The 22,723-nt window shown below is 34.7% G+C and overlaps 1 protein-coding gene across 1 annotated transcript in view; it reads right to left on the bottom strand.

Annotated features, from left to right (window-relative positions):
• LOC102802999 (E3 ubiquitin-protein ligase RNF13-like) overlaps window positions 1-22,400 on the bottom strand; it is a 37,090-nt gene extending 14,690 nt beyond the window's left edge. Inside the window, exons 1-5 of the mRNA XM_085498299.1 lie at window positions 22,278-22,400; window positions 21,551-21,673; window positions 16,022-16,102; window positions 9,704-9,820; window positions 8,791-8,878 (exon numbers count right to left, since the gene is read on the bottom strand). Coding sequence (XP_085354425.1) covers window positions 8,791-8,878; window positions 9,704-9,820; window positions 16,022-16,102; window positions 21,551-21,661 — 397 coding nt within the window. The 5' untranslated portion in view covers window positions 21,662-21,673; window positions 22,278-22,400. The remainder of the gene's footprint in view (window positions 1-8,790; window positions 8,879-9,703; window positions 9,821-16,021; window positions 16,103-21,550; window positions 21,674-22,277) is intronic.
• Window positions 22,401-22,723: the final 323 nt, after the last annotated feature.

Genomic DNA, 22,723 nt, shown 5'->3' with positions numbered 1-22,723 from the left:
TAGAAATAAAGCTAGTGTCAGATGATAGAAATGAAGCTAGTGTCAGATGATAGAAATGAAGCTTGTGACAGATGATAGAAATGAAGCTAATGTCAGATGATAGAAATAAAGCTAGTGTCAGATGATAGAAATAAAGCTAATGTCAGATGATAGAAATGAAGCTAGTGTTAGATGATAGAAATGAAGTTAGTGTCAGAGGATAGAAATGAAGCTAGTGTCAGATGATAGAAATAAAGCTAGTGTCAGATGATAGAAATGAAGCTAGTGTCAGATGATAGAAATGAAGCTTGTGACAGATGATAGAAATGAAGCTAATGTCAGATGATAGAAATAAAGCTAGTGTCAGATGATAGAAATAAAGCTAATGTCAGATGATAGAAATGAAGCTAGTGTCAGATGATAAAAATGAAGCTAGTGTCAGATGATAGAAATGAAGCTAGTGTCAGATGATAGAAATGAAGTTAGTGTCAGAGGATAAAAATGAAGCTAGTGTCAGATGATAGAAATGAAGCTAGTGTCAGATGATAGAAATGAAGCTAGTGTCAGATGATAGAAATGAAGCTAGTGTCAGATGATAGAAATGAAGTTAGTGTCAGAGGATAAAAATGAAGCTAGTGTCAGATGATAGAAATGAAGCTTGTGACAGATGATAGAAATGAAGCTAATGTCAGATGATAGAAATGAAGTTAGTGTCAGATGATGAAAATGAAGCTCGTGTCAGATGATAGAAAGGAAACTAGTGTCAGATGATAAAAATGAAGCTAGTGTCAGATGATAAAAATGAAGCTTGTGACAGATGATAGAAATGAAGCTAATGTCAGATGATAGAAATGAAGTTAGTGTCAGATGATGAAAATGAAGCTCGTGTCAGATGATAGAAAGGAAACTAGTGTCAGATGATAAAAATAAAGCTAGTGTCAGAGGATAGAAATGAAGCTAGTGTCAGATGATAGAAATGAAGCTAATGTCAGATGATAAAAATGAAGCTAGTGTCAGATGATAGAAATGAAGCTAGTGTCAGAGGATAAAAATGAAGCTAGTGTCAGATGATAGAAATGAAGCTAATGTCAGATGATAAAAATGAAGCTAGTGTCAGATGATAGAAATGAAGCTAGTGTCAGAGGATAAAAATGAAGCTAGTGTCAAAGGATAAAAATGAAGCTAGTGTCAGATGATAGAAATGAAGTTAGTGTCAGGTGATAGAAATGAAGTTAGTGTCAGCTGATAAAAATGAAGCTAGTGTCAGATGATAGAAATGAAGCTAATGTCAGATGATAGAAATAAAGCTAGTGTCAGATGATAGATATGAAGCTAATGTCAGATGTTAAAAATTAAGCTAGTGTCAGATGATAGATATGAAGCTAATGTCAGATGTTAAAAATGAAGCTAGTGTCAGATGATAAAAATGAAGCTAATGTCAGATGATAGAAATAAAGCTAGTGTCAGATGATAGATATGAAGCTAATGTCAGATGATAAAAATGAAGCTAGTGTCAGATGATAGAAATGAAGCTAATGTCAGATGATAAAAATGAAGCTAGTGTCAGATGATAGAAATGAAGCTAGTGTCAGATGATAGAAATGAAGCTAGTGTCAGAGGATAAAAATGAAGCTAGTGTCAAAGGATAAAAATGAAGCTAGTGTCAGATGATAGAAATGAAGTTAGTGTCAGCTGATAAAAATGAAGCTAGTGTCAGATGATAGAAATGAAGCTAATGTCAGATGATAGAAATAAAGCTAGTGTCAGATGATAGATATGAAGCTAATGTCAGATGTTAAAAATGAAGCTAGTGTCAGATGATAAAAATGAAGCTAATGTCAGATGATAGAAATAAAGCTAGTGTCAGATGATAGATATGAAGCTAATGTCAGATGTTAAAAATGAAGCTAGTGTCAGATGATAAAAATGAAGCTAGTGTCAGATGATAGAAATGAAGCTAATGTCAGATGATAGAAATGAAGTTAGTGTCAGATGATAAAAATGAAGCTAGTGTCAGATGATAGAAATGAAGCTAGTGTCAGATGATAGAAATAAAGCTAGTGTCAGACGATAAAAATGAAGTTAGTGTCAGATGATAAAAATGAAGCTAGTGTCAGATGATAAAAATGAAGCTAGTGTCAGATGATAGAAATGAAGCTAATGTCAGATGATAGAAATGAAGCTAGTGTCAGATGATAGAAATGAAGTTAGTGTCAGATGATAAAAATGAAGCTAGTGTCAGATGATAAAAATGAAGCTAGTGTCAGATGATAAAAATGAAGTTAGTGTCAGATGATAAAAATGAAGCTAATGTCAGATGATAAAAATGAAGCTAGTGTCAGATGATAGAAATGAAGCTAATGTCAGATGATAGAAATTAAGCTAGTGTCAGATGATAGAAATGAAGCTAATGTCAGATGATAGAAATAAAGCTAGTGTCAGATGATAAAAATGAAGCTAGTGTCAGATGATAAAAATGAAGCTAGTGTCAGATGATAAAAATGAAGCTAGTGTCAGATGATAGAAATGAAGCTAATGTCAGATGATAGAAATAAAGCTAGTGTCAGATGATAAAAATGAAGCTAGTGTCAGATGATAGAAATGAAGCTAATGTCAGATGATAGAAATAAAGCTAGTGTCAGATGATAAAAATGAAACTAGTGTCAGATGATAAAAATGAAGCTAGTGTCAGATGATAAAAATGAAGCTAGTGTCAGATGATAAAAATGAAGTTAGTGTCAGATAATAGAAATGAAGCTAATGTCAGATGATAGAAATGAAGCTAGTGTCAGAGGATAGAAATGAAGTTAGTGTCAGATGGTAGAAATGAAGTTAGTGTCAGATGATAAAAATGAAGCTAGTGTCAGATGATAAAAATGAAGTTAGTGTCAGATGATAAAAATGAAGCTAGTGTCAGATGATAGAAATGAAGCTAATGTCAGATGATAGAAATAAAGCTAGTGTCATGATAAAAAATGAAGCTAGCATCAGATGATAAAAATGAAGATTCTGTCAGATGATAAAAATGAAGCTAGTGTAAGATGATAGAAATGAAGCTAATGTCAGATGATAAAAATGAAGCTAATGTCAGATGATAAAAATGAAGCTAGTGTCAGATGATAGAAATGAAGCTAGTGTCAGATGATAGAAATGAAGCTAGTGTCAGATGACAGAAATGAAGTTAGTGTCATGATAAAAATGAAGCTAGCATCAGATGATAAAAATGAAGATTCTGTCAGATGATAAAAATGAAGCTAGTGTTAGATGATAGAAATAAAGCTAGTGTTAGATGATAGAAATAAAGCTAGTGTCAGATGATAAAAATGAAGCTAGTGTCAGATGATAAAAATGAAGCTAGTGTCAGATGATAAAAATGAAGCTAATGTCAGATGATAGAAATAAAGCTAATGTCAGATGATAGAAATGAAGCTAGTGTCAGATGATAAAAATGAAGCTAGTGTCAGATGATAGAAATGAAGTTAGTGTCAGATGATAGAAATGAAGCTAGTGTCAGATGATAAAAATGAAGCTAATGTCAGATGATAGAAATGAAGTTAGTGTCAGATGATAGAAATGAAGCTAGTGTCAGATGATAGAAATGAAGCTAATGTCAGATGATAGAAATGAAGTTAGTGTCAGATGATGAAAATGAAGCTCGTGTCAGATGATAGAAATGAAACTAGTGTCAGATGATAAAAATGAAGCTAGTGTCAGATGATAGAAATGAAGTTAGTGTCAGATGATGAAAATGAAGCTCGTGTCAGATGATAGAAATGAAACTAGTGTCAGATGATAAAAATGAAGCTAGTGTCAGATGATAGAAATGAAGCTCGTGTCAGATGATAGAAATGAAACTAGTGTCAGATGATAGAAATGAAGCTAATGTCAGATGATAGAAATGAAGCTAGTGTCAGATGATAGAAATGAAGCTAGTGTCAGAGGATAAAAATGAAGCTAGTGTCAGAGGATAAAAATGAAGCTAGTGTCAGATGATAGAAATGAAGTTAGTGTCAGCTGATAAAAATGAAGCTAGTGTCAGATGATAGAAATGAAGCTAGTGTCAGATGATAGAAATAAAGCTAGTGTCAGATGATAAAAATGAAGTTAGTGTCAGATGATAAAAATGAAGCTAGTGTCAGATGATAAAAATGAAGCTAGTGTCAGATGATAGAAATGAAGCTAGTGTCAGATGATAAAAATGAAGTTAGTGTCAGATGATAAAAATGAAGCTAGTGTCAGATGATAAAAATGAAGCTAGTGTCAGATGATAGAAATGAAGCTAATGTCAGATGATAGAAATAAAGGTAGTGTCAGATGATAATCAAAGAAAGCTTAGAAAGAACTCCCATGTGCTGAGAGTATTGGAGACACATTAAATATAATTCGAAATTACTTAGCTGAAAACTAATTATGCAAATCAGAAAATTAATATGACCAGATTTGAGTGTAAAACTAATGAGGTCTGCGCAATGTAACAGAAAATCTATGTCTCCAAGTTTAATTGAAATGTGATTAGAACCAACAAATTATGAATTATTATGCTTATTAGGGAATTAATATGAACAGATTTTTACCCCAAACTAATTAGGTTTGTACATTGTCCTAGAGCATCTTTGTACTAAGTTTCATTGAAATGGAATAATTAGTACCGTGAAAACTCCAAAATTTCGACCCCTCTAAAAATTCGATCGCCTATTTATTTGCCGGGTTTCGGTGTTTTGTTTACCTCCGAATTTTCGACTCCACTAAAAATTGCCGACTCATTCTTATTCGAAAATTGCGACCAGTTTTAGTTTTCCCCCAAACGAAAAAAAAAACGATGTGAGCGTTCAAACAGGACCTTCCTCGAAGGCATGAATCCGGGTTTCTGATTGACTGAGAGATTTTTATTTTATTGGTAACGAAAATATATTCTAAATAAACGAAGTTTCAAATAAAAACGAACACAAAAATCTCGGCATGCTGCGTTTCTGAATTGTTGATTATTACTGTACTCAGTAGTGATTATAATAATGTACACAAAATAAATTTGTTGAATGGTTATGAAATACAAATAAAAGTCAACTTAGTTTCATCGTAAGCAAATGATTCCGGTCTCGTATAAACGTTTGATGCTGTAGGATATCCGCCATGTTCTCTTAGGTCAAATAGGTCAAATCGCTAATTAACCAATCAAAAAGCTGGATGATGCCAACGTGTTCAAATTACCATAGCTTATTTAAATATGTTAATGTTATTGAACGCAATGCGGAAGAGATTGATGTTGTAGTACGATATTTTGGCTTGGATTTTGATGCGAAAACGGCATGATTTTTTTTAAATAAAAAAATTAGTTGTTTTTAAAAAATAAACTGGTCATCTGAAGAATAATTTAACATTGTTCACAGTGATAACAGCTCATTCTCGAAAGGAAGCTTACCCGCTCACGCTAGTCACGATAAAAATCATACACGTGTACTCTTGAATAGACAGACGTCAATGACTACGGTAAAACTTAGACTCTATTTTAGCCGGCAGGATTGATTGAAATGTCCGAAAAATTACGCCAAAATACACCTTAAAAGTCCCATTTTATTTTCTTAAATCCCATTTTATTTATCCAAGGGTGAATTTACGGCAGAATTTGGTCCCTCAAATAAGGGACACGTGAGCTTTGATTCTAACTGGATACATTGCACTGGGTCGGGGAGATAGTTTGCTAAACTTCCATGTATCTTTTGTCCAATGGGTACCTGTACTTCGAACATTCGCAAGTTTTCCTAGGTAGTGCGAGACAGCTTTGTCTTTTGACCTATTAGTTTTGTGCTGACCTCTTCTCCGCGTCTTGATGTTTTGTTTTGCTTGTCATAATACTGATTGATGACTTTGTTTAGATTTTGAGTTACAACTCGGCCACGACCTTTGCTTTTACCGTGAAACATGAGGAAGTTTACGTCAATTGACGGACATTGCATTTTTTAAAAACTAATGAAGCACACTGTCTATCATCCCCATTTTTTCATTTGCTGATTTCTATTCTGAAAAATTCGACCGTCCGAAAATGCACCTTAATTTTGACTCTAAAAACACGTCACATTTCTAACACCAATTATTTAAAACCGGTCGAAATTTTGGAATTTTTACGGTACTTTAGATATCAGTGTGAAAGCTTAAAATTGGTTAATTATGCAAATTAGGTAATTAATATGTACAGATTTTAACCCACAATTATTCAGGTCTGTCTATTGTCCTACAGCATCCATGTACATTCATTGATATGTGATGTATAGTACCTGAGATATCAGTGTGAAAGTTGGTTAATTATGCAAATTAGGTGATTAATATGCACAAATATTTACCGGAAACTAATTGGGTCTGCATAATTCTAGATTCATTGAAATGTGATGATTAGTACTTTAGATATCAGTAGAAAAGCTGAAAATTAATTATGCAAATTAGGTAATTAATATGCACAATTATTTACCCTAAAACTAATCAGGTCTCTGCATAGTCCTAAAGGATCTATGTACCAAGTTTCATTGAAATGCGATGATTAGTACTTGAGATACCCGTGGAAAAGCTGAAAATTAACTAATTATGCAAATTAGGTGATTAATATGCACAAATATTTATCGAAAACAATCAATCTCTGCATAGTCCTTGAGTATGTAAGTACCATGTTTCATTGAAATGTAATGCTAACTACTTATATCAAATGCTGAAAATTAATTAATTATGCAAATTAGGTAATTAATATGTACTGATATTACTATAAAAACTATCAGGTCTGTGCAGTGTCGTATGACATCTATGTACCAAGTTTCATTGAAATGTGATGATTAGTACTTGAGATATCAGTGGAAAAACCGAAAATTGACTAATCATTATGCAAATTAGGTAATTAGTATCCACGGATTATTACCAAAAACTAATCAAAACCTAGCATTAGTTCAGAGCATCTATGTACCAAGTTTCATCAAAATCCAATGAGTGGTTCTTCAGGTTCAGAGGAACAGCCATGGAACAGCTAAAAATTAGCTACCTTTAAAGTCCTAATATAAACCGCATACGTAATAGTAACCGCACCCCCAATTCCGGCTTCAGGGTTGAAGAGTTCTTAACAAAAATTGAAAACTTGAAAAGTACCTATTACTAACCGCACCTCCAATTCAACAAGACCGTGACTGACTTCATTGTTTCAACCAGATGGTCCAAAACGACATTGTTCCTAAACCTATTCATTTGTTTCGACAACGTGCCTAAAAATATTCACACCTATTTATTGTTCAGCGGTGATAGGATGTCAGACACGCAATGAAACTGCTTTTGTTCTGGCGGCAACCTCTGTCAATACTCTTTCTGAATACGTCTGTGTTTCGTAAGTTTTCGACAATGAGCTGTTATCACCGTAAAAGTGTTAAATTCTTCTTCAATGCTCAGTTTATCTTTCGAAAACAAATAATTTCTTGATTTACAAAAAAAATCATGTCGTTTTCCCATGGAAATCAAAGCCAAGACATCGCACTACATTATCGGTAAATCTCTTCTGTGTTCACCCTGAGGTTGCTGAACTTTCATTAACATATTTAAATGAGCTATGTAATTTAGACACGTGGGCACCATCCAGCATTTTGATTGGTTAATTAGCGACATGACCTATTTGGTCAATAAAACGTCACGTGTGCATTCAAAAACATGGCCGATATCGTATTGACCGTTTACATGTGACTGAAATCATTCGTTTACGGCGAAACTACTTGCATTTCATAACAATTCAACGGATTTATTTTTCGTGCGTTATTGTAATAATCACTAATGAATAATAATTGCCAATTTAAACACTTCGAAAACAAGTAAGTTATTCACTTGTGAACCACAGCATGGCCGGATTGCGCTACCGTTCTGTTATCATTTGCTACTAAGCAGTGCATTCGTGTTTGTTTTTACTTGAAACTTCTGTTAGAATATACTTTTCGTTAACAAGAAAATTAAAAAAAAAATTATTACATTAAATATAGTGAGTATTTTTTTATCATGTGTACAGTTTTTTTGATTGACTGTACTGTAACATTTTGTAACGCCTATTTTAGAACCAAAGTAAAGCCTCTCACTCTTCCCTGACACCTATTCAAGAGATTGTACGGTGTATTGTTTGTTTTGTGCAAGTGTTGTGGGCAAAAAATGACTACACCCATTTAGCGATTGCAATATGTACGTAATAGAAACCGCACCCCGAACTTGAGCTTTTGATCTCAATTTTTAAATTGATACATTGTAATATAAACCGCGGTTTATATTAGGACTTTAACGGTAATTATCATGCAAATTAAGTAATTATTAAACATGGATTTCAACCAAAACCTAATTTAAATCTGAGCATTAGCCCAGAGCATCTATGCACCAAGTTTCATTAAAAACCACTATATGATTCTTGAGATGTTAGTGGAACGGACAGCGACACACACACACACACACACACACACACACACACACACACACACACACATAGACAGGCTAACTGCACACAGGAGTCAAAAATGAAGCTCGTGTCAGATGATACACTAATGGAATGTCTGGCATCCTGTTCCAAAGTTTGGGTTATAAAACCAAACCCAGTGTTTTGGTCAGGGTTGAGATTGATCAAAAATTAAATGTTACTGGTGACGCCGTTGCCAGATAAAACATGATCATGATCAACTCTGATAGAATATGGCATTGCAATATGGCACTCACATCCAAAGTGTAACATCAAAATTATTTCAGTTGCACCAAAACAAATAGCCCAGGCATGTACAAATGCAAATTGTACAACTGCAATATAAGACTACTCACGTTTATTTGGGTTCATAGGGAATATATTATCTGCACCCACATTATAGACTATGGCAGCTTTAAACCCACTCTTCTGAGCATTCAACACCTGTAAAAACAAATAGTGGTAAGAGTACATGTAAGTATGTACAAGCAGTAAAAACAATTCCTACAAATCTTATCCCATAGTTTTGTACAATGCAATAGAATATTGTTAACTGTTGACTAGCACTTCAGTAACAACAAATTAAGTTTCTAGTATTGGATTTGATCTCTCGATCTTCCACTTGCAAAGCAAAGGTCACTACACTATGAAGTTTCCCAATAGACACAATATACCCCGGTACACTTTGAAAAATAGCTTTCAATAATCACCAAAAATACAATTTTTGTAAGATCGTTTCAAGCCAACTATATATTAACCATACAAGTACAATGTAAGTTTTATAGCGATCGAGTTATTGTGCCCACAAGAAAAGTTTGCAATGACAACATCGCCAACAAGGAAACATGACAGACATTTTGCCAATACTATGACTTTGCTTTCATTTTATTAGGGCAAAGAAAAAACACATTTATTTTTGAAATAAATTAGAAGCTGTTATAAAAACATGTGCTGGTAACCAAGGTCTGTGCACGGGTGAAAGTTAACAGCAAAACTGGATTCTTCCTCTTGCTTTTGACCATAAATATAGATTTCATCACAATGGCATTCCAAAGCTGACAACATGCCAGTGCCAAATTAAACTTCTGAAAGAATTTTACAAAAGCAAAAGTTTCATAGGGATTTTCTGGAGTTCTCTGGATCTAAATATTACTGACATATTTTCATCAACTTTACGGTATGTAGACTTCTAACTTTAGTTTATGACTCATTTAATTGGTATGACATCATAAATTCAGTCTTACTATAACAGGATTTTAATTGACATACCTTTATATCAAAGTCACACTGTGAGCGTCTTATGAGAGCAAAATATGTACTCATGTTGTCTGGTGGAGGTGCAATTGGTGAACAAGAATCAATGGGATCAGCTACCACGAGTAGCCCCTGTAACATACAATAATATCAACATTTTACACTTTCTATGGATAACATTACATTTCTAAAACAGCTGACTAGCAGTCTGTTGATTGACATTATTAACAGTAAATGATGAGTTCATCAAATAATTTCCAGATCTCATGCTTAGCCAACTGTACAAAGTACATGTATAAGTATAACTAATACTTTGATTTTAATATTTGATTACAACAACAACTAGTAGCTTCACAGTGAGTGGCTTTCGCAATAAGTGGGTTTCGTATCTAGTGGGTTTCGCCTGGAGTAGGGCTTTGTCTCAGTAACTGGCCCTTTCATCCTTGTTGAGAATTATGTTTTATGTTTCTTTAACAACTGGCACTATTCTGGGAATACCATCCTAGCAGGAGTTCCAAAATAAGACCCATGCTTTGATAATGCCTCTATAGTTTCAAAGACCAATAAACATTACCATTATGATCTTATTGGTGTTGCAAAGGATAGTTGAATATTGTTTATTGAAATTAACAAGACATGAAATGTCACAGTCCCCGTTATTTGATTATAAAGTAGTACAAGGAACATCTGCAAACAGGTGAATAAATATGTACTCTTTGTGGTTACAACTCATCATAAAGTGATTTCCCATAATCTAGTTTTGTACTGACAACTACAAACTTTCACTGACCCATGTTCAGAATCTCAGAGTACACAAGTGCAACAAAACTATTTGTCATACATGTATACTTGCTCAAGAAACTGCATTCATAAATCTGAGTGAACCTTGACTTCTTGTTTCAACATCACCACTGGGCATCTGAATCATTCTTATGTTGTCAAATACAATTTGTTATTAACACAGTAAGGTTTATTATTTAAAATGTATTCATTCACATAGAACAACATCTGTTAATTTAAACAATTGTAAAAGCTATGTTTTCAGATCAAGTAAAGGATGGTCAGCTCATAACCTTCAATGGAGAAGTAGCAATAATTGTTTCAATAAAGTCCCTGACACTCCATGTTGTAGGAACCCAGAAAAAATTGCCTTGCGAAATTGAAGCAGTTCACAGCACCGCTGTAAAAAAAAAATAGTTTAAAATGAGTATAGTCAAAGATATACACATGCGGGTTCATAAGACATATGTACCAATCTGAGTGGTTCTAGAGATTAGTATCACAAGATTTTACTCTCTGTGATTCAATATCAGCCCTATGTATAACGCTGTGTTGATCAGGCGAACTACATGTATTTGACAATGGCCCTACAGGTATCGCTATGCAATCACAGTATTTTGTATTCTTCTAGCATTTCGACCATGGAAAAATATTTGTTTTTGAAAGTGGTCGAATTATTAGAAGAAAAACAGAAGCTATTTTTTTTAGTATAAATTCTAGTAACTGAAATGCAGGATTGAAAAAGAACAAGACAATACGCAAGATTGATAAACTTTCAGCGAGCACTCGTGAAATTTCAGATCATTGGTACCATGTTTTTGGATACATTCAATGACCTGATACATAAAACCACTATTTTTATTGCTCAATCACTTTACCCTGTATGGCACAAGATCGCAAGCTTCTATCATAAAATTGGATTATTTATTTGATGCAACGAAACATGCATTCACAGTTTTCCATTTCAACCACCATCATCACTTAGTAAGCTGTGATCACGCATTGGGATACTGACTGTGCACAAATGTGCAGTGTAGTGCCATCAGAAGACCGATTGTTTGAGAATATTTTGCACCATTACGCCATTTCAAATATTATATTAATTCACAGACAACAAAATAAAGATTTTCAATAACATACAAATTTTTCCAAAGTTGATGATTGTATGGCAATTACATGGCTTTGCCAGTTTTACTTTGGAAGAAGTTGGAAACAGATAACAGGAAGGGGCTACATGGCTACATCTTTTTTTTTTTGAATTTTAATCAAGCATGATTTTTTAATTTTTTTTTTACAACAGAAACAAAAACAATAAATGTGTAGGTAGGCATTTTAACAATTGCACAATTAATATTCGATGAAAACGTCATTACTGATATAAATCATAATTCTGTTCAAACAATGAAATACATAATAACATGTACTTACATGTATAAATTTGAATAAGGTTCAACAGCCTTTTCATTTAGTGCCAGTTTATACACCATAAAACCTCTGGTTTAGGTGTCACACTCAGAGAAGAGTGAAAGGCCTTTGGTTCATAGGCATCGCGAAATGTTGGAATTGAATACCCCCAAAAAATTCACATACTGTAACATGCACTATTTTTTATATAATCTTGTTGATAACGAAAAGTAAAGTATGTTCTAAAAGAAGTTTCGAATAAATACAAACACGAATACATTGCTTAGTGGTTAGTACCGGTAGCAAATGATCACGGTAGCACAATCTGGTCATTCTGTGTTTTGCAAGTGAATAACTTATTTGTTTTCGAAGTATTGCAATTGTTGATTATTATTCAGTAATGATTATAATAACGCACAAAAATTTAATTCCTTGAATTTTTATGAATTGGAAATAATATTCAACTTAGTTTCATCGTAAACAAATGATTTCGGTCGAATGTAAATGGTCGATGCGATACGATATCCGCAATGTTTCCATTTACACGTGGCTCATTTAAATATGTTAATGACGGTTCAGTGACCTTGTGGTAAACGCAATGCGGTAGTAGATTTACCGATGTTCTGGCAAGATCTTTATGCTTTGATTTTGACGGGGAAAACGGCATGATATTTTCTTTTAATCAAAAAATTAGTTGTTTTCAAAAAATAAACATTCAAAGAATAATTTAACATTATTCACAGAAATAACAGCTCATTGTGGAAACGAAGCTTACCCATTCAGGCTATTCACAATAAACATGATACTCCTGGATACATGTAGGTGTCAATGACTAATGTAAAATATAAATTAGACTCTTTTAGGCATCAGGAGTGAATGAAATATCAAAAATATTAAAAAAAACTTAAAAAAATGCCAAAAAAAACGCCAAGCGATTTCATGGTCCGTTGCAGACTACTCAACAGACCGTTCATACACGTGTTGTCACTGTACATCGGCCATGTTGAACCACATGAGATCGGCAAAATATTCAAATACAACAGTTTAATGCTCACAACATAAAAAATAAGAATATAATCATAGGCAACCTACTATTATATATTGAATAAGTTGATCGACACAGGGACATTTTCACCCCACCCCCCAAACCCACCCACCCCCCCCGAGTGGTGGATATTTCGGAAATCGCGACACAAGCAAAAGACCATATAACGGTTTACTTGAAAACTATGTCCCCATGAATTAATCCTTCGTGTACAATAATTTGACAGGGTATACAACTTACAAACTAGTTTCGTAGCTGGCAACCATTATAATATTCACATCCGCGTTTCACGGAATGTACACCAATCGTACCCCAATATACATTCAATTTTGCTGAAACCGGAGAACTTACCTTTGCAAACACGTCTCTTATGTCGCCTTCTTGAAGTTCTTGAAATCAAATAAGGTTACTAGTTCTTCTAGTAACGAGTGAATGAGACCACTGAGCGGAACAGAATACATGTATAAACAGTACTATAATAAATTGCAGGCAATGGAGAAATCACGTGCCGTAATAACAGCAGCCTTACTCACAGATCTAATCTACTGTAAAATATTTTATTTCAGCTGGATTATCATTCGCTGAAAAGACTTTTTCTGACTGTTTTGTATTTTCATTGATTTTTGACAAGTTGACTGTAAAATATAAAAAAAAGGGTATATTCACTGGATTTTATTTTAACTGAAACATTCCTTCAGCGAAAAAAGCAATAAAATGTTGCAAGTGAAAATAAAGTATTTTACAGTAATTAATTTATTCTGAGCATGCGCAGACGTTCTGTCAATGTTGCCGGGAGAGGCAATTTTTGATGAAAATCGTGAAAAAGACCCACTTGGGATTTTCAGATCTGGAAAAAAAATTATGTGCATACTCAGAAGACACTTGTTCAACCTGCCAAGTTTAACTGATACCTGCTGTAGAATTTCTGAGAAAATGTTGGAGACAGAAAATGGAATGTGGAATATGGAAAACGGACATTTGACAAAACCTGAATTATAAAGTCTCCTTTTCAGGCTGCGCCTGAACGGGGACTAATAATTCCCATGATCGTTTTCCAATATAGATAAATTGTAGTACGTAACAAACTGCATAACTCAGTCTCATCAATGAAATAAAGGAATGTATATATATATATTTACATTATTACTAATGCATTGCAATACAACTAATTCAAATTGAAAGAAATTGCAACATAAAATATTTCATCAGTAATACTTCTCAAAGGCGTATTTCACGGTCAGTGTTATTTACAAAATATTCGTTTATAGGTTTATAAACTTGCTTGGCATATGTGTACATATTTCATTATTATTTATTAAAATATTAATTATTTCATATTTTTATATAACCTGTACAAAAGATATCAATATTTTTCCTTGCTAGAATGATGTGTAACTTCATACGGAAATCCTGATGAAGTTCACAACTGGCGATTTAGCAATATATGGATTGTCAAATTCCTGTGAATTTTAGGTTTATGCGCTGCAAATTACAGAACACATACCTACATGTAAGCGGCTGTCCCCCAGCAAATAATTAAGCCAAGGTGGTTTCGATATTGAAATCAGGAAACTCTCTATTTTTACACAATCTGAGAAGTTTGAATTACTAAATGAAGTACAGGACGATGAAGCTGAAATATCCAAGAACCAACACATACCAAAAATCTCAAAAGTGAATATTCCAGTGTAACCGGACCGGAAGTGCATAAAAGTAATCAATATTTTTCCTTGCTAGAATGATGTGTAACTTCATACGGGAATCCTGATAAAGTTCACAACTGGCGATTTAGCAATATTAGGGATTGTAAACGGTTGCGGTTTTTAATAAGAAGTCGAAAATATCACTTTTTACCAAAAATTACAAAAATATTCACTAAAATTAGAGAATTAAAGATATCATCACAAAATGAACAAATCTGAGAGATGTCCACATGTAGTACCTATATATGTAATGTCAAAGCAATTACACTTGCGGTTTTCAACAAGAAGTCAAAAATATCACTTTTTACCAAAAATTACATAAATATTCATCAAAATTAGAGAATTGAAGATACCATCATGAAATGAACAAATCTAAGAGAGGTCTACCCCAGGTACATATACACCAAGTATCAAAGAAATCAGGCTTGTAGTTTTCAAGAAGACGTCGAAAAAGTAAAACATTGACATGGACGTCGCCGGACGCCGATGGACGACGGACGCAGACGGACAATAACTCATATGATAAGCTCCACTCGACAAAGTCGACAGCGGATCTAAAAATATTTCTGCAGACAAAATTAGGTGGCCTAATTGATAGAGGAGTCGAGTTGTTAGAAGGATTACGATATACAATATCAAAGACTTAGAAATTGGACAAGAAGTCGAAAATATAATTTTTTACCAAAAATGCCAAAATTATTCATCATAATTAGCGAATTGAAGATATTGTCACAAAATCAACAAATCTGACAGAGGTCCACCTGATACACCTACATATACAATATCAAAGCAATTGGACAAGCAGTTTTCAAGGATAAGTCGAAAATATAATTTTACCAAAGAGGTAAGCGGTAAATTACCAGTCAGGCACAGTGACCTGATAACTTAACTAGGTCATTGACTCTTATAGTAGCTCCAAATCTTTCTAGGTCAGGCTTTAAATATATGTAGGTGTGCCTTTGAAACTGATTTATATCTAAATTTAAAGCTACTTTAATTTAAAGGTAATTTAATCTCATTAATACATTTTAAACAAAAATGTTGTTCTGATATTTGAGTAGCACAATGTAAAAACAACGCAATCAACAGTACTGAAGTTTATAATACCACTAGAAATGTCTTATAAAAACAAAAAAATTAATTTGGTTTGGAGTCTGATTTAATGCAATATATCCAACATAAATCCGATTATTTGAGATTAGAAATCAATATGCTCTGGATGCAAAAGTGTTCTTCATGAATTGGCAGACAGAATGCACTACATTAATCTTCATCAACATGCTAAGTTTCATAGATATCTAAAAAACTTCTGGGAAACACAGACAAAGAACGGGGTCCTAGTTTCAACCAGAAACGACAACTAAAAGTTGTGACAGTTGAGTACAATATTTAGTGACTCACCGATAACCCTGATGGTGGCAGAGCAAACCCAAAGTTAGATGGCATATCTGCATAAACTTTGGTCTTATTTAAAGGTGATATCTGAAAAACAAGAAAAAACAAGTAATTGTATAACATGACCTACATGTTTTATTTTATTTGCAACGAAAGTATGCTCTAACAAGCAGCCTGTCGGCTGAGATAGCTCCGCTGTTAGCAATGCACATTGCAATTAAAGAACAGAAGATATCATTAGAAAATGAACAATATGTACAGTATCAAAGCAATGACTCTTGCTGTTTTTAACAGGAATTCAAAAATATCACTTTTCACCAAAAATAATCATCAAAATTAGATAATTAAAGATATCACCACGAAATTAACAAATCTGTAAGAGGCCCACATGTAGTACCTATATATGTAATATTAAAGCAATCAGACTTGCGGTTTTTAACAAAAACTTGAAAATATCACTTTTTACCAAAAATGACAAAAATATTCACCAAAATTAGAGATTTAAAGATATCATTACAAAATGAACAAACTGAGAGAGGTCCACATGTAGTACCTATATATGTAATATCAAAGCAATTGGACTTGCGTTTTTTTACAAGAAGTCGAAAATATCACTTTTACCAAAAATGACAAAAATATTCACCAAACATTCAAGATTTTGACAAATCTGAGAAAGAACCATCCAAGGTACTTGCATACCAAATTTGACAACATTCTGACTTGTGGTTTCGAAGAAGAAGTTGAAATTGTAAAGTTGACGACGACGACAATCAGTAATATGAACAGCTCCGCTGAGAATTGAAGATATCATCATGAAATGAAGAAACCTAAGAGAAATCTACCCAAGGTACATATACACCAAGTATCAAAACATTCAGGCTTGTAGTTTTCAAGTAGAAGTCGAAAAAGTAAAACATTGACACGAACGACGACGACCAACAACAACGGACAATCACTCGTAAGATAAGCTCCGCTCGACAAAGTCGACAGCGGAGCTAAAAACATTTCAAATAAAAATGAACCCAACTGCATTGCTTAGTAGCAAATGATCGCGGTAGCGCAATCTGGTCATGCTGGGTTTCACAATTGTTGATTATTAACTAGTAATGATTATAATAACGTGCAAAAATAAATTTGTTGAATTTTTATGAAATGCATATAAATTTCAACTTATTTCATTGTAAGCGAATGATTTCGATCACATTTTCAGCGCTCTATGCTGTAGAAATGAATATCGGCCATGTTTTGACCTGGGATGGTGTTCTTTGACCTGACAGGTAAAATCGATAATTAACCAATGAAAAATTAGTTTTTTCAAAAGATAAACTAAGCATTTGAAGAATAATTTAACATTGTTTACAGCGATAATAGCTCATTGTCGAAACGAAGCTTACCCATTCACGCTAGTCGCAATAAACATCAATACTCTTGAATAGGCGTCAATGACTACGTCACAACTTTTTAGGCATCAGAAAAGATTAAAATAACACCTTAAAAAACTACGGAAAAACCCAAACTGCCGTTTAACGGCCCTGGGTGAAAATACGGCAGAATCCGATAGTTCAAAAAATTTCAAAAAAATTCAAAACTCACTAACACTTTTCCGGTCAGGGGAGTTTCAGGCTATCAGGTTAAGTCGGTGAAAAACGGTCATGATTCAATGCACTCCAGTAGCCAGCATCTGTGCATGCTATCCTGCCAGACATTTTTGCAAAAATAGGCCATAGTTAACAGACTGTATCGACCTCAGTTTTCACATTTTTTTGCAATCTGTTCAGATACACACTTCATTACCACCATGGACAACAATTTCTCGTATAAAAAAATCACCGTTTTATTTCAATACGCATTTTTTACTGTCATTAAGTAACGATGGTTTGCCCTTTGTACAGTCTCAATAAACACGTGTTAAACATTGAAATAAATATTGCTTAATTGAAAACACATTACAAGCAAGTACATGAATGCAAGTTCAAAGTAAGAAGAAAAAAAATGTATGGGGATATTTGGGACATGTATGGAGGGAAAACCTGTTTGACATACTCGACCTGTCAGCGTACATTTCAAATTGCAATGTATATTCAATGACTTGAACTACAATGTACTTTCCATGACTTGACTGATGTTATATTCAAGCTCTAAAGTATATTAACCAACTTGATTGTACGAGTAAACCCACAATTACAAAGTATATTTAACGACTCAAACTGAAACTAAAACGAACGAGAATGTAACTGCAGCGACTTGATCAGGGTTACCTTCACACGGCAACGTATATTCACCGACATGACCCGATTAACTAACTGAATATTTCAACGTACATTTAATGACTCGAAATAAAACGACTAGCGAGAACATAACTGCATGGACTTGCCGTGTATATATACTCGTGCAGAAATGTATATCCACCGACTAGACCCGATAAACTATCCCAACATTAAAACATATAAATACCAAGTGAGCATGAAACTAAATTAACGATAACATATTTTCACCAACTCAAACTATTGTACAATCCGTGACGCTGTAATAAGTCCTAAATTTATTTGTTGTACGCCTTTTTTAGTCGACCACCCCGGCGGGCTGCTCCCATGCGTTTGCCTGATGTCGAGGGTTGCTCTTTCGTACTTCGTGTTTGTGTTCCTACGGTGCATTTTCCCTTCAGTGCCATGTTGTGATGAAAAGCAGCGAAACATTCGCCCACATGAAGGTGAACTTTACTCACTGTTTTTCTTCCGTCCTTGCTACACTGCTTACACGATTTTTGTCGCCCGGGTAGTCTGCATATTTCGTGCAAATCCATGTTTTCACTATGAATAAATGACGTGTTACTTGGAAGAGAGCCAACTTCTCTTATGGACTTTTGAATTCCACCAATCAGTTGTTTTCCGGTATGTGGTCTTCTTGATTGTCCCAGTTTCTTTCCTTCTTCCCTCATTTGTAGTTTTATATAAGTTTGCAATGTAAGACGTTGTCGAGTCGCACACCGGCCATATTTTGAGGCCATCACGGTCGGGTTTGTGGGACAATCTCTGCTTAAACTTGGACCGTCCCTTGAATCTAACCATACCCTCATCAATCAGTTCGGCCTCTGATCATTGACGACGACGTTCAATGTCAGAATCCCGCCGTGGGTCATTTACTGGATAAGCTAAATGAAAATAACGCATTAGCATTTGAAATCTGGCCCGAGTCATTACTGATGCAATTCCCATATTCTGCAGAAAGGGGTCACTCGACCAATAATTGTTGATAGCTGATTTGTGATCAACACCCATACATATCATCACACCAAAGAATGCTTGCATTTCACTGAAATTTGTATTACGCCAGCGGGCATTTAATTTTTTGGCAATGTATTTTTAATGATATTTGGCGTATTTACATGTATTAGTCTCGGTGGAAGCCAGTTCTATCAGTTCTGGTGGGATAAATTTGTAGAAATATTCCACCTCACGAGCATATGAAGGCAGTTCGAAAGTTGGTCCAGGTTTGTGTTCAAAAACTGGAAGAGTAAACATATCGCCGTCTTCCTCCATGGCCATTCTCCATTCACCAGTGACAGAGGCAACATAATGGAATGTAGCACCAATTTCTGTGTCAGATTCAATTTCAATGTCGCTATCGAGTACAGATGGGTAACGTTGCTCTAAAAAATCACCATTCTCAGCACAATCTTTATCGATTTCTGAATCTGTATCATCGTCATTTGCAACTATGAAGTCATCTGGTATTTTGTGTCATAGTTCACCCATTTTTTCGTCCAATACAAGTTCATCATCACGTGTGTCCATTGGCGATGCATGTGCATACACAACACGTTTTTTAATAGTTTGTTTTTCGGGGAAAATTGCAACTGTTGATTGTTCTGTATCGCATACATTTTCTTGTACCATTTCTTTGGCGACATCGACGTTTTGTTGCGTACTCCCCAGGTCGATATTTTGCTTCATAGGCAACTGGCAATTCAACCACTTTACGGTTCGTCTTTGATTGACATTTGCCTCCTGGTTTGCCCCCTAGTTTGCCCTCGCAGTCCTTAGAACGGCTTTCTTCTGTAATCGAACGTTCGTTGTCAGAGAAGTCAGCCTCCGACGTGCGTTTGTTCTTTTTCTTTTTACGCCTTTTCTTGAGTGGACTATTATCACTGGTGTCCGTGGTACGTTCAGCTGGTAACTCACGACGTCAAATGTTTCCTTTGCTTTGGATTTCTTTCTTTTCCCACACTTTGCTGGTGAAAAATCTGTCGTGTCAATGTCAAACTTATCACACCCCGTGCCACTGCACGATTGACGCGTTTTCTTCAGTTTCCTTCTCGCCTTCATAAAACACTTCCTATCTGTAAAGGACGGCATATTAACGTATGTGTCAGAAAGGAGGCACACTACGAGTCTGGGCTTTATCTCTTTCTTCGTCCATATTAATACTGAACGACCAGATGTCCACAAGACTGCATCTCCCGACAATTGGAATATTTATTGTTATGTAAATAAATATGTTATTTTTTCGAACACGGATTGGTTACAATTTGCATACACATAGAATTGCATATGCTAGCTCAGACGGTGAAATCATGTGGACTTGAATATTTCCCACCAGCTGTGCCGGTCATTTTACGTTGGCGATTGCCGACATTACATTCCAAGCTCAGCCGTTGGAATCCGTCATGCTATTCATGCTAAGTGCCGGGACTATTTGCCAAGCTGGTCAAAATACGTTACTACCATTATAATAGTGAATCGCATCGTTCAAATACCATTATAAGCTGCAGTTTTCAATGTGGTCAAGGCGCTTTTTTTTTACGTCGTCGCAAACGTCGCGTTGTGATGGTAAAATAGTGAAATGAGCAGGCAAGTGTATAGAATTACATTCTTTATTACTCGGTTAGTTTATTTGACTTGGCGAAAACAAAAAACAGATTCTCTCCCTCCATAATTTCGCAAGTGTAAAATATCAGGTTCTGTATAACGTATTATAAATGCTTGACCGTCTGAACAACCTAAATAGCAGGCCGTTTTTCAAAGACTTAACCAGTTAGCTAGCTGGAGTGGTAAATTCTAGCATACCCATATTGACGGCGTTTTTTCACCGACTTGACCGGAAAAGGGTTAAATATGCAAATGAGCTCGTTTATTAAATTTAAACTCAATATTGCACAGCATATATCTTATATTGACAAATCAAGTCTCTACCAAGTTTGGTCTGAATTGGACTATTAGTTGACAAGATATTAACAAGAATTCAAATTAATAATTAAATATGCAAATGAGCTCATTAATTGATTCCTTGAAAAAATAAATCAATGTGCATCTGTACCAGTGGTCACTCTGTCTTTGTAACAAGTGTCAGCAAAATCGGTCAAGCCATCTCCAAGAAATGACGATGGACACACAAGGACTGAATTTGACTTAATTTTGGCATTAAAATGGCTGGTTATATTTGATCAAATCAGAAAATAAATTGACATGCACATATATGGTTGACCACTATGTCCTTGTATCAACCATGATGTAAAACTACAAGTGGCAGACTTACCACAATGATATCGGCATCCACACATGATACATGGAATAAAGCCACTAAATTTACCACAGCAAATATATATAATGTAGTAATAGATGATGGTATCGTACTGTAAGCTGGCATTTTGAGCCTTGTCTGTGAAAAAGAAAAAAATACAAATGAAAAAACGTGATACAATACACTGGTAGCTAATTGCTGATAAAATTATACATTGTATACTATTCTTTCCGAACTGTAGAAATGATTAACATAGACTTCCGTCACCATATTGCAGAATTTACACATGCTACGATTAAAGAGAGGCACTGGAGGGGCAGGATTAGGATTTGGGGGAAATGTCAAGGTGGTCGGGTGATCATTTCCAGGAACGGGATGTCTGTGTGAAAGGGCGTTCATTTAGTAACGCAGCCGGATATGATAGAAAGGGAATAGCGGACACTATTTGCTGCATTGTTATTCAGTTAGGAGAAACGAGACAAGTATACTAGGAGTGCAAACATTGCGAGAATTCTGTGTTAATATGTTTAAATGTTTTTTAATCATGGTAAAAGAACTAGAAATTCTTCATGTGAAGTACGTGGATGTAACGATCAAGTCGTCAGTCGGAGAGTATAGTCAAAGAGTGAATGTGACGACATTCGTAATCATGATGGTATTGTAAACAAACGAGAATGACAGTCATTAATTTGTCATTTCAGTAAATTATTGCACAGTTTAGATGAAGATGAATTAAACTTACTTTCTTTGGGTGCTAAAAGAACATCATATAATAAGAAACATTTCGAATAAACCTTGAAAATGTTTGTTTTGGTTGTAATTTCAGGAACAAAATAAATGGAAACTGAGTAGTCTCGCTTTGGTCTCGTATGTGAAAAGATTTCTCATAATAACCATAGATGGCGTAAAATGAGATGCCAAAATATTGAAATATTCCGAGTAAATACCTCAATTGCGAAATGACGGTGTAAGCGAATTACAAGATCGTCAGCATACATTATGCAGTCAATAGGTGTGTTTTGTAGTTTGGGTGGGTCACATCTAGGTTTATTAAGGACATCAGGTAAATCGTTTATGAAGATGTTGAATAGGGTTGGGCTTAAGTTACAGCCCTGTTTTACTCCCACCCTTGAAGTGAAGTGTTCAGTTAATCCTTCTTTGCTCTTAACTTTATATTTTACCTTACTA

Source organism: Saccoglossus kowalevskii, chromosome 1 (assembly GCF_978046115.1).
Source record: "Saccoglossus kowalevskii chromosome 1, keSacKowa6.1, whole genome shotgun sequence".
Lineage (NCBI taxonomy): Eukaryota > Metazoa > Hemichordata > Enteropneusta > Harrimaniidae > Saccoglossus > Saccoglossus kowalevskii.
The sequence above is the reverse complement of the archived record's forward strand: the minus strand, read 5'-3'. Positions and strand labels throughout refer to the sequence as shown.